The sequence below is a fragment of the Homarus americanus genome, unplaced genomic scaffold (assembly GCF_018991925.1).
Source record: "Homarus americanus isolate GMGI-L3 unplaced genomic scaffold, GMGI_Hamer_2.0 scaffold43282, whole genome shotgun sequence".
Lineage (NCBI taxonomy): Eukaryota > Metazoa > Arthropoda > Malacostraca > Decapoda > Nephropidae > Homarus > Homarus americanus.
In genome coordinates, this window is record NW_024718983.1 from 74,721 (window position 1) to 88,322 (window position 13,602).

Sequence of the window (13,602 nt, forward strand, 5' to 3'; positions counted from 1 at the left end):
GCTCCTGTCACCTTTACACTTTTATACTGTGTAGGTGTGTGTGTATTCTAGAGACATACACGAGGATAAATGAAGAAAGCTTCCAATGACCCTATAGTTGTTAAGAGAGAGTGTGTGTGTGTTACGGTAAATTAATACTTTTTTCCCTCGAGTTATTTGAGGAATTGGGAGAAAAAAATATTGTGTGGCTGACCTCTGCTGTCATGGTGTGCTGGAGGCGGTCACCTGGAAGACAAAGACAATGAGTGACTGCGGAATACCAGAGTGACCGCAATGTATCAAGAGAGTGACCGCAATGTATCTGAGAATGCCCGTGATGTACCAGAGAGTGACCGTGATGTGCCAGAGAGTGACCGTGATGTGACCGAGATGTACCAGAGAGTGACCGTGATGTACCAGAGAGTGACCGTGATGTACCAGTGGTGACCGTGATGTACCAGTAAGTGCCCGTGATGTGCCAGTGAGTGACCCGTGATGCTTATGAAAGTTACCGTGATGCCGCAAGTAGGTGGCGTGATGTACCGGTGACCGTGATGTACCAGTGGTGACCGTGATGTACCAGTAAGTGACCGTGATGTACCAGTGGTGACCGTGATGTACCAGTAAGTGATGTACCAGTGGTGACCGAGATGTGCCAGTAAGTGACCGTGATGTACCAGTGGTGACGTGATGTACCAGTAAGTGACCGTGATGTACCAGTGGTGACCGTGATGTACCAGAGAGTGACCGTGATGTACCAGAAAGTTACCGTGATGTACAGAAGTTACCGTGATGTACCAGTGAGTGACCGTGATGTACCAGAGAGTGACCGTGATGTACCAGAGAGTGACCGTGATGTACCAGAGAGTGACCGAGATGTACCAGAGAGTGACCGTGATGTACCAGAGAGTGACCGTGATGTACCAGTGAGTGACCGTGATGTACCAGTGAGTGACCGTGATGTACCAGTGAGTGACCGTGATGTACCAGTGAGTGACCGTGATGTACCGAGCCACAATAAACGGTCACTAAAATAAACTAGCGTGAGGACCTTCTTCAACTCGTAAATCGTGACACTGCGCAGCGCCAACACGTGACCAGTTACCTGCCAGTCACCAGTCAGGCGCGCACCAATACCTGTCACCCCCTTCCCCACCCTCCAACCCCGCCCATGACTGTCTCCTTGGTGCACTGCGGCTACCTGGTGCACGATGCTTAACACACACACACACACACACACACATACTTCTCTGGGTGCACGACGTCTAGGCCACCTTGGTGCACAGTGATCATTTCAAAGTCCTCTTGGTGCACCATAAGCTTGGGCGGTTCCCTTGTGCTCAACATCCACCTTGTGCACCGTGCTTCGTTGTGCACCTGATATGTGTGTGTGTAAGCGCGTGCGCTCGTGGAGGTTTATAATAAACACAAACTTTGGGCAGGAAGTGGAACCGTCACGTTCGACCCCTGTACGTGTGTGTGTGTGTGTGTGTGTGAATGTTTTGTTGTGTGTAGTGTGTGAATGATTGGTTGTGTGTGTATATGTGAATGTTTTGTATGTGTGTTTCTGTGTGTGTGTGTGTGTGTGTGTGTGTGTGTGTGTGTGTGTGTGTGTGTTTCTGTGTGTGTGTGTGTGTGTTTCATAATGTCTCTAACTCTTCTTAATTTGTCCTATTTTACTTGGGTTTCCCCCTTGGCAGGTTATTCCGTGTTCATATAAATTCCGGGATTTTTTCTCTTTTGTCCCATTTATTTGCATTTCCCGGCTTTTTGTTCAGTTTTGTCTACGTTATCATCCTATTTTTTCTCTACACATGTTTATTTTTTTAATTTTGCCTGTATGTGTGTGTGTGTGTGTGTGTGTGTGTGTGATTTTTTTTATTATTAGGCAGTTGTTCATTTTATTGTTAATATTGACCTATTTTTTCATAATGATAATAGGAATGAGACTAACTGCTATTATTACTTCTACAATAATAATAGTAATAATTAATACTAATAGTAATAATAACCAAAACATCCATTAAACACAATCTAAACATCAATTACTTCTCTTCCTTTAAATGTAATCGACCCAAGATGAAGAAAAATCAACGTTAATTTTCTTCCCAGACTTCAGTTCAAGCTGCCATTCTATTATAATATTTCGCCCATTGTAGTAATATGTCGAGGCTTAGCACTTATTGGACGCCATTTTGGTCTATTTATATGTTATATCGTGGGGTGTGTGTGAGGGGAGGGGGGCGACGGGTGTAATGGCCCACTAAATTTAGGTGTCGTTTAGGGGAATGGGTTTAATTTGTCGTGTTCCCGGCCACAGTTATATACCCTGCACACGACGACCTGCTGGTGGTGGTGTGTTATGGGGAGTTATTGTGTGACTGACTGGGTGGGTGGATGGTTGAATGGGTGGGTGGATGATTGACTTTGTGAAATACTCTAGTTTTTCATTTGTCGAGTGAAGATAGAGAAAAAAGAAAGAACGAGAGAGAGAGAGAGTGAGAGAGAGAGATAGAGAGAGTAAACATCATCCTGTAGCTCAGGAAATGTTGGAGAGCTTTTGTTTATACCTGTCAAGTTCAGGAATTTGTTCTGGTGGGTAGTGTCACCTGTGTCGGTATTTGGGACACCAGGGAGTATGGGAGTATCGGTATTGTAACGGTGTATAAAGGCTTGGAAAATGTCCTGGTATTTCATGTCCCAGCTGGTATTAGAATGATTTATGGGTACAAGAACTTGGGATATATCCGGATATCCTGGTATTACGGCTTGGAAAATGTCCTATATCCTGGTAGTGAGCACTAACCGGGTATAAGAGAAAAGGAAGAGGCGAGTTTGAGTGCGTGAGTAAGTGCGTGGGTTTTGCGTCTGGTTTTGGAAGACAGCTGGAGGAAAAATATATCCCACCTTTTGTGTTTGTTTTGGTAGGGCGGCGAGTGCGGCTGGCGGGCGTATGACGTGGACTTATTCTCCATTTACGACATCTTAACGAATTTACGATGAACATTTTTTTTTAGAGTACGATAACCTCATGCAGACGATGACCTGTTTACTAGAGTGGGGAACCTACACAAGAACTCCCCTCTCTACACCCCCCCCTCTCTCACACCCTCACCCCCCTCTCTACACCCCCATCCCTACACCCTCACCCCTCTACACCCTCACCCCTCTCTCACACCCCTCACCCCCCTCTCTACACCCTCACACCCCCTCTCTACACCCTCACCCCTCTACACCCTCACCCTCTCTACACCCCTCACCCCTCTCTACACCCTCACCCCCATCCCTACACCTCACCCCATCCCTACCCTCACCCCATCCCTACACCCCTCACCCATCCCCACACCCTCACCACCCCTCCTCACCACCCTCTACCCCCTCATCCCTCTCTACACCTCACCCCCTCATACACCCTCACCTCCATCTCTACACCCTCACCCCCCTACACCCTCACCCCTCTCTACACCCTCACCCCCCTCTACCCTCACCCTCTCTACACCCTCACCCCCTCTACACCCTCACCCCCTCACCCTCTCTCTCACACCCTAACCCCCATCCCCACACCCTCACCCCATCCCTACACCCTCACCCCATCCCTACACCCCTCACCCTCTACACCCCTCACCCCATCCCTACACCTCACCACCCCTCTCTACACCCCTCACCCCCATCCCTACACCTCACCCCATCCCTACACCCTCACTCCCCTCTCTACACCTTGACCCCATCCCTACACCCTCACCTCTCACACCCTTACCCCCTCTCTACACCCTCCCCCCTCTACACCCCTCACTCTCTACACCCTCACCCCTCACCCTCTCTCTACCCTCACCCCCATCCCTACACCCTCACCCCATCCCTACACCCCACCCCCTTCACACCACCCCATCCCTACACCCTCACCACCCCCCTCTCTACACCCCTCCCTCACCACCCCTCTCTACTCACCACCCCCTCTCTACACCCCTCACCACCCCCCTCCTACACCCTCACCACCCCCATCTCTACACCCTCACCACACCCCCTCTCTCTACACACCCCCTCACCACCCCTCACCACCCTCTACACCCCTCTCTTCCTCTTGACCCAGTCCTTATAAGGCGCCATCATTTATCACACCGATATTAACTTACCCAGCAGTACCTCTTCATACTGTGAGCACCACTCAAATATTAAAATTACAGGTGATCCAAAATGAAGCCCTAAGATTCGTCACAGGTGAAAGATACCCCTTCACTAGAACCACAGCCGAGATACATAGAGACCTGCGAATGAAACCCATTAACCAGCAGCTGCACATCCTGGCCAGCAGAATCTGACAAAAGACAGAACGATCAGAGCAAGAACTCCTTCAAAGACTCCCACCAGATAACGACAACAACCATACATGGTTCCCAAAAAGTTACCAAATCTCAAAGGTCCATTACCATCCCCGATCTACACGGCCAGGCAATAGAAAACCTCACTAGACCAGCATCCGCCAGTAGGGTCGGCGGAATATGAAATAAGGCCCTTAAAACACATATATGGGACAGAGTAGGCTGTCTATGCCTGTACCGACAGACAATAACAAACCCATGACACAACCCTAACACACCATTAGCTTAGCTAGGCGGTCAGCCCGCCTCTCTTACCTCCTCCTAATTTCTTCAATTTCCGAACTATAACTTCCTTACCCCACCTCTAATCTCCTTTCACCCTCCTTTCTCTACAAAAAGTCTTAAAATGCCTTCCACAGTCCCACATACAGCCAAGAGCCGTAACATAGGCGAAGCGAAAATTCCATTGTTTAAAACTTTTAGTCACTCGGTTACGTACTTACCAATGGTCCAGGATTCTTAAGAGATTCCCACTTTCTTTTTTTTCAATCATCTTCAACTTGGTGTAAAGAGAACGCTTATAGTTACGGTCGAGTCTGGGGGATTGATAATATCCGTGGTGTGAGACAAAAATAGTGATTAGTAGTCGTTAAAGGATAATGTGCGTCTGTGGTTAAGGAAAGTGTTATAGAATCTGTAATTAGCAGTCTTTTTAATACTAATTATTGTCGTTAATTAGTAGTTATAGAATCATTAAGTAGTATTTAGTTAGTTATATGATCCATAGTTACCTTGTATAAATACTTAAGGAAATAATTGAGATAAGTAACAGTAATTAACCTTTTAAAGACACGTAATAAAACAGCCCAGTTGACCACCACCACTACTAATCACCCTAACATCATCCACATCAACATCATCCACCGATTGTTTACCACACGGGAGTCATCCACATGGGAACCCTCTTAAAGCCCCATGATCCTTGAAGCTATATAGTGCCATCCCACACCCACCTCCTCCCTCTGTGTGTGCAATTAAATCTGATCTCTCATAGGATGCTTGTGGGATCGTAGGACCTATAGGAGGGTCGTGTGGTGGTGGTGAGAGGCTGAGTTGCGGTGGTAAGGGAGGTTGAGGAAGGAGGGGGTCTTGTGGTGGTAAAGCGTTGAGGTGGGAGAGGGAGGAGGGAGGCTGTTTAGAGGTGGTTGAGGAGGGAGGAGAGAGGGAGGCGTTTTGGTTGTGTTTGGTTGTTTTGTGGCGGAGGCTGGCTGAGTGGTAGGGTTAAAGTGGTTGTGGTGAGGGAGGAGGAGAAGCCATTTGGTCGTGGTTAAGGAGGGAAGGAGGGAGAGTAAGTGAGTGAGGGAGGGTGAATGAGGGTGGGAGAGTGAGTGAGGGAAGGAGGTCGAGTGAGTGAGTGGGTGAGCGAGTGAGTGAGTGAGGCCTTTTAGTTACAGCTCGGTGGTCGTCATCAAGGAAGGTACGGTAGTTGTAGTGAATGGCCGTGTTTACATTTGGGATGGTTCTTGGACCTGTCTGTCTTGTCTCTTTGTTTTGTTTGTGTGTGTAGGGGGTAGGGTGTGTGTGTGTGTGTGGGGGGGATATACTGTGTGTGTGTGTGTGTGGGGGGGTGTGGGGTGTGTGTGTGTGTGTGTGGGGGGGGTGATGGGGTGTGTGTATAGGGGATGTAGTGTGTGTGTGTGTGTGTGTGCGTGCGTGGTGCGTGGTGCGTGTGTGTGTGCGTGCGTGGGGATATACTGTGTGTGTGTGGATAGATTGAAGGGATATCTGTATGAGCTTGTGAACGGGTACATAGAGCATTTATGGTTTTGAATAAGAGAGAGAATATATATATGTATGAATATATACGCATATAATAACTACATGTATACAGTATGTACTTCTGCGTATGTATAGTATCAGATCTTCTTTCCCCTTTGCAGGACGTGTGCGTAGTAGTTGAAGGTGTACCACGACACAAGGGACGGCAATGTGAGGATTAAGGCCCCCACCATCCTCCCTCTATTGTGTGTGTGGTCCATATTGCTGCGAGATGCAATATAAGAAATTCCTCTATATTCTTACAATTACTCTCTCTCTCTCTCTCCTCTCTCTCTCTCTCCTCTCTCTCTCTCTCTCTCTCTCTCCTCTCTCTCTCTCTCCAGCAACAGGGGTGATGATAAATTTAGTTGATCCAGCAATAAGTTTTATGACTGCACTAAGAACCAAACCTCCCTGTTTTACGACATGTAACAATGACCTCAGAGAAGCTACCTGCCTGACGGTGTTTGCCTTGCTGCTGCTCTCATTCCACGCGTGTGTGTGTGGGGGTGTGGGATAGAATGTTTAGGTGTGTGCAGGGGTAGTGTGTGTGTGTGGAGTGCGTACAGAAGGGTTTAGTGTGTGTGTGGGGTGGGGGTGTGTGGGGTGTGTATGTGTGGGGGTAGAGTGTATGTGTGGGGGTAGAGTGTATGATAGGTGTGTATATGTGTGGGTACAGTGTGTATAGGTGTGTGTGTATGTAGAATGTGTGGTTGTGTGTGTGTGTGGGGATGGTATATGTGAAGGTGTTTGTGAAGGATGGTGGATGTGTATGTGTGTATGAGAGGTTAGTATGTGTGGGGAAGAGAGTGTGTGTACAGTATGTGTTTGTGAAAGATGTTGAATGTGTGTGTTGTGGGAAGAGGTTGGGATGATTACTGTGGGAGGGAGGGAGGGTGGTAGTGTGTGGGGAGGGGGGAGGGTGGTGGTAGTGGGGAGGGGGGTGGTAGTGGGGGAGGGGGAGGAGGTAGTTGTGGTGGTCAGTGTGGACACGGTGGAGAGCACACGGCCAGGATGCTGTTGTGTTGCTGTTGCTGCTACCTGCTGCTGGTTGGGTTGTTATACTGACCATTATTTTCCAGGATCTCGTGTCTTTGAACTCACTGAGGTTATTGTACTGCACGGTGTCTGTCTGTGTGGTGGTGGTGGGATTGATTTTGATTTTGCCGCTACAGCAGCTACTTTATTGTGCACCCCACTCATCCTGTGAGCGGTAGCGCAAAAGGATTACAGAGTAGGGAGGTGGTGGGTGGGGGTGTGGTGGTGGGGGTGTGTGGTGCAAGTGGTGGGGGTGTGTGGTGTGCGGTGGGGAGGGGGTGGTGGTGGGGGGTGTGTGGTGGTGGTGGGGGAGGTGTGGTGGTGGTGGGGGAGGTGTGGTGTGGTGGTGGTGGGGAGGAGGGTGGTTTTGTTGTGTGGTCAACTTCTATATCTTCCTCCTTTTTTTCTCCTTATCCGACCTTCTCCTTCCTTCCTTCCTTCCTTCCTTCCTTCCTTCCTTCCTTCCTTCCTTCCTTCCTTCCTTCCTAATAATTATCTCCAACCTCCGCTACTTCTACACTCCTTAGTCTTCCTCATCCCTCTCCCTTGTTCACCAATCCCCTACCTTCCTCCTGACTTACACTGTGCTTCAGGTGCCCCATATTGTAAACGGGTTGTAAATACCAGTGTTTTTCGCCAGGCCCGATCATTTGTTGGATGACTGTGTGGCTAGCTAACTGACTGGGTAGCTAACTGGCTGACTGGGTGGCTGGCTAATTGACTGACTGACTGACTGACTGGCTGGCTGGCTGACGAACTGACTGGTTGTGTGACTGGCTGGTTGACTGGCTATTATGGTTGGAGTGCTCTCGTCTTGCCTGTCATTTGTGGTTGAGAGAGAGAGACAGAGAGAGAGAGAGATTTGTGCACTTCCAAATGGTCTCTCTCTCTCTCTCACCTCACCCCATATCTCTCTCCCACCCTTTCTTTTTTCACTCTTCCCCCTTTGTATGCGACAGCCACACTATCACGTGCTCTTTATCTAGTTTTTCTTTCTGTCCATCTCTCCCATTTCTGTCTTCTTTCTCTCCCCCTTTATCTCTCTGTCTATATATATATATATATATATATATATATATATATATATATATATATATATATATATATATATATATATATATATATATATATATATATAAAAAAATATACCGATCACGCACCAGTGTATTATATAATATATATATATATATATATATATATATATATATATATATATATATATATATATATATATATATATATATATATATATATATCCTTTTCTTTTCTTTTGCCTACTATGTGTCCGTCCGTTCTTCTTTGCAAGTATGTAGTGAAGATACTGCAGATGGTAACGATGACCCCAGATGACCTCGAAGATGGTGCAGGTGGTATTGCAGTGGTATTGACCTCCTTGTACCTGGAGGAGCTGAGCCACCTTGCACCTCAAATTAACTTACTTATTCACCTGAAGGAGCTTTTTAATGCACCAGATTATCCAAATTACTTAACATAACGTAACTGAATCTAACCTAACGTAACCTAACTTAACCTAACGTAACCTAACCTAATCTAACCTTACCTAACCTAACCTAACCTTACTCCATCTAACCCAGCCCACTATACCATGTTAAAAAATGTGTGGACATAATTTTATAGAGTTTACCACCGTACATAAAATATTTCTCAAAGCTACGTACAATAATAGTATATAACATAGAGTCAGGGGGGGAATTGATATTATACATTATTCATTTACATAAGAAATTTGGTCCCACTGGTAACTCTCCCTCCCTGGCCACAACGTTCGAGGAGGTGAGTACAGCGTTTAGGGGAGATTGGATGCTCTCTCAGGTATAGGATCGAGCCCCTTTAAGATCCTGTAGAAGTGATGGTATGTTGATTTTATAAGTAATTTTAAGGGATTGGAAACTATTACTGATAAGGGAGACTTGTGGTGTGTGTTGGGGGGGGGGGGGGAGAGGGATATCTGTGTGTGTGTGGAGGGGATGTGTGTGGGTGGGGGTAGAGGGATATCTGTGTGTGGAGGAGGATGTGTGTTGTGTAGAGGGATATCTGTGTGTGTGTGTGTGGGAGGGGGATGTGTGTGTTGGGTGGGGGTAGAGGGATATCTGTGTGTGTGGAGGAGGATGTGTGTGTTGGGGGTAGAGGGATATCTGTGTGTGTGAGGGGGATGTGTGTGGGGGGGGAAGGATATCTTGTGTGTGTGGAGGGGGATGTGTGTGGGGGGTAGAGGATATCTGTGTGTGTGGAGGGGATGTGTGTTGGGGAGTAGAGGATATCTGTGTGTGTGTTGGGGGGGTAGAGGGATATCTGTGTGTGTGTGTGAGGGGATGTGTGTGTGTGGGGGGATGTGTGTTGTAGAGGGATATCTGTGTGTGTGGGGGGGGATGTGTGTGTTGGGGGTAGAGGGATATCTGTGTGTGTGTGTGTGTGGAGGGGATGTGTATGTGTGGGGGGATGTGTGTGTGTTGGGGGGTAGAGGGATATCTGTGTGTGTGTGGGGGGGATGTGTGTGTGTTGGGGGGGAGAGGGATATCTGTGTGTGTGTGATGTGTGGGGGGATGTGTGTGGGGGGATGTGTGTGTGTGTGTTGGGGGGTAGAGGGATATCTGTGTGTGTGTGTGGAGGGGGATGTGTGTGTTGGGGGGGTAGAGGGATATCTGTGTGTGTGTGGAGGGGGATGTGTGTGTGTGTGTGAGGGGGGTTGTGTGTGTGGGGGGATGTGTGTGTGGGGGGGATGTGTGTGTGTGTGGGGGATAGAGGAGTCTGTGGGGGATGTGGGGATGTGTGTGTTGGGGATGTGTGTGGGGGGATGAGGGGGGGGTAGAGGGATATCTGTGTGTGTGGAGGGGATGTGTGTGTGTGTTGGGGGATGTGTGTGTGGGGGGGATGTGTGTGTGGGGGGAGGGAGTGTCTGTCTGTTTTGATATTAGCTGAGGTATACAGTGCTTCACAGACTTGTTTACAAAAGCTTGTACTCTCACGCCTGCGACTGTGTGTTCCCTTGACGTAATTTCCAAGAGTTTGCCTCACTATTTTGTACCCAGAAAGTACTACCTCCGAGTGCTGTGTGTGTGTGTGTGTGTGTGTGTGTGTGTGTGTGTGTGTGTGTGTGTGTCAAAGTCATCAGTTGTGGCGTAGCTTTGAGGCGTTTTGCATAAATTGGTAGACGGCGCGCGGTGAAGGGTGGGGGTGAGTGATGGTATGAGTGCGTGTTTGGGTTGTGTAGTAGCTGTGGACTGACGTGTGTGTGTGTGTGTGTGTGTGTGTGTGTGTGTGTGGAGTGAACGTTACCTTTGGTGTGGGTGGGTGGGTGAGGTGGACGAGTTAATCTGTGGATGGATAATCTGGGGTGTCAAATCTAACAGTAATCGATCTCAACTACATCCGGGAAACTTGGTCAGACAGAACCAACTGTGTACCTCCTTGAGTCCGTCTCTCACCACCACCTCACACTGACCCGGGGAGGAGTGACTACAGCTCTCAGTCACTGGGGGTCGGTGTACGGAGGTGAATGCTTGTCAGTACTACCAGAGAGGTGGTGTGTGTGTGTGTGTGTGTGTGTGTGTGTTTTACTCATTGGCGAGGTTGACGTTCATTCTGAGCTCTAGCTGGTTGGGTTCAGTTGGTTTTGATTCAACTATAAGCTCAGATGGTCGAGTCCAAATGATTGTAATTCACCCACGGACCAACAACTCCAAGTGTATTTTGATTGGATTCACTCATAACTTCAACCACAGGATTCGACCAACTTTTCCTGGTTCACACCCACCATTGATCATGACCCGGGGCAGGTAGGACCGAGGCACCACCTGGCCACACGGTAATGTTATCTCTCAGTGCTCACGGCAGATCACCTGGAGTTTTAGGTTACTTTAGATTAGGTTAGCGTTAGGGTGGTTAATCTTTAAATGAGCTAAGCTGAGGTGTTTAATCTTCAGGGGAATAAAACCAGGTGTCTAATCTAAAGGTGATCTCAGCTTATATGTCGATCCATCAACAGTGTCATCCTCCTGTTCATTGAGACGACAAGAACCACAATGTTCTAACATGGCAAACTTATTCTCACCCTGATGACCCTTCTCTCCCTCTCCCCAGCTGCTGCATTTAGGAGAGTCGGGTCAAGGCCGGAACCACAAAACTCCATAAAAATTCACCACCCGGTAAGACTCACCTGCCGCCCGCACGCGTTACCAAAACACCAGGTGTACACAGGTGAACATGTTATTGGAGGTGATCATGATAACACCTGACCGACTCCCTCATGACACTAATTAGAGAAAGTGTCATCATGTAATGGGTGTTTATGACCATTTTCTGTGTGGGGGAGGTGTGGAGGTGTCACCCGTGTGGATAAAGGTGTCACGTGTTACTGGGGAGGATAAGTAAGGAGACGCTGGTGGTGTGTGTGTGTGTGTGTGTGTGTGTGTGTTGTGTGTGTGTGTGTGTGTGTGTGTGTGTGTGTGTGTGTGTGTGTGTGTGTGTGTGTGTGTGTGTATGTGTGTGTGTGTGTGTGTTTCGAACTTGCTTAGTTTTCGGTGTATGTATAAAAATATGCATTGGAAGAGTGTATTTTAGTGTGTGTTGTTGCGTGTTTTAAATTTTTTTCCTGTGTATTGGATTATTTTTTTCTGTATGCACGCAGCTTACCTGCAGTGTGTACTCTTCTAGCCTCTGCAGTGTGCATGTACCTCGCCTCTGCTGTAATTTCTGTAACCTAATCAAGATGTCAAGGTGTTAACCACAAGTTTTTTTGTGTGTGTCTGTGTGTGTCTCCCAGGTATTTCGTGGTTTTAATGTGTATTGGTCTTACCTGAGGTCAACTCCAGACTCTACACATTACGATAGCTGTCATTGATGTGTTCCTGACTAAGAGAACATTGACGATAGTTTGGCCTCCTCTTACGATCACATAGAATGGGAAATAAATATTGTAATGGAGGTGTTACGTCCTGCATCCGCCAGTGTCCGTCCACCTTCCTTGCCTGCGTCCGTCTGTTCTCGTCCGGGAGTTGTGAGCACTACAACTCTAACAGATAGCGATGGATGTTCACCAAACCTGCACGTCTGTGTTGTTATAACTAAAAGAAGTTATTAAGTTTAAAGGAGATGTTATATTTTAAAGCTATTATTACTTTTTGGGGGGAATTTGTTACATTTATAGGAAAAATTACATTAAAGGGACGATATTACCATTTAAGGGAGAAAATTATTACATTTTAAAGTTATTACCAGCGATCATGTTGTCACCCGGAAGGAAGTTTGTTTACATACTAAAATCTGGCGGAAGACTCCCCAACTACCCCCTCGGAAATCACCTTCAGGTAAACCCCAGGTAAACCCCAGCAAGTAAAGACTTCAGCAAGACACCACACATGGGCTGCTGGTGCTTCCTTGTTGTGTAAAGTATTGTGTTGTCTTATAAGCCATTTACCACAACCTTGACTTATGGCTGGAGGCGGTGAGTCTGCAGTGACTGTTTTACCATTACGCTTGTCAGTAGGTTGAGTCGTGAGTCATTTCAGTATTATTCACCTTATTCACACTTGGTATTATTCAACTTCAGTACGGTGAGTCGTGAGTCATTTCAGTGTGTCATTCATGTTATTCACACTTAGTCTTATACAACATGTTATATGATGTATTCTTCTCTCTGTTTCAGGTGAGTCAGTGAGTCAGGGTGTAGAGGCCTCAGTGTTCTTTATTATGGTAAGTGGCAACCCCCTGGTGTTCATGTTGGAGGTGAATGTGTTTTCAGTGTTTTTTTTTTATCTTCATGTTCTAATGTTTAGTTCATGTTGTGTCGTACTGATTTGATTTTTCAAGGTTTGGTTAGGTTAGGCTTAGGTTAGGTTAGGTTAAGTTAGGTTAGGTTAGGGTCTAGGTTAGGTCTAGGTTAGGTCTTGGTTGGGTTACGTTCTTTATATCGTTATATCCCCGAAGGAAGGAACATTTTGTTATTGTTTAGCATGCACATCTGTTCTTCCGTCAATCCGTTCGTCCGTTCTCATGTTCATCTGTTTTTCCGTCCGTCCGTTCTCCCGTCCGGCTCTCCGTCCACCCGTGACTCAGGTCGATGCCAGGATCATTGCGTTGGCCAGGGAAGGTCGCGTGGCACCCTGGTTGGCACGCTCAGCCGGGGCTTCCAAGAGGACACGACGCTGTAGAGCTTTGGTTAAATATTAAGTGAGGTAGAATGAGGAGGGAAGGAGGAGGTGTAGCATGTTGGTGAGGGAGGGGGAAGAAAAGAGGGAGGGGAGGTAGGAGGGCTAGATAGAGGGGGAGGAGGTACATGTTGGTGAGGGAGGGGAAGAAAAAGAGGAGGGGAGGAGGGCTAGACAGAGGGGGAGGTGTAACATGTTGGTGAGGGGGGGGGAAAAAAGAGGGAGGGGAGGTAGGAGGGCTAGACAGAGGGGAGGAGGTGTATGTTGGTGAGGGAGGGGAA

General features: G+C 47.5%; 1 protein-coding gene across 1 annotated transcript in view; it reads left to right on the top strand.

The window, feature by feature from the left end:
* Window positions 1-731: 731 nt before the first annotated feature.
* The window catches only part of LOC121859883 (protein TsetseEP-like), a 48,871-nt gene continuing 36,000 nt past the window's right edge, over window positions 732-13,602 (top strand). Inside the window, exon 1 of the mRNA XM_042356840.1 lies at window positions 732-968. Within this exon, the coding sequence (XP_042212774.1) occupies window positions 732-968 (237 nt within the window). The remainder of the gene's footprint in view (window positions 969-13,602) is intronic.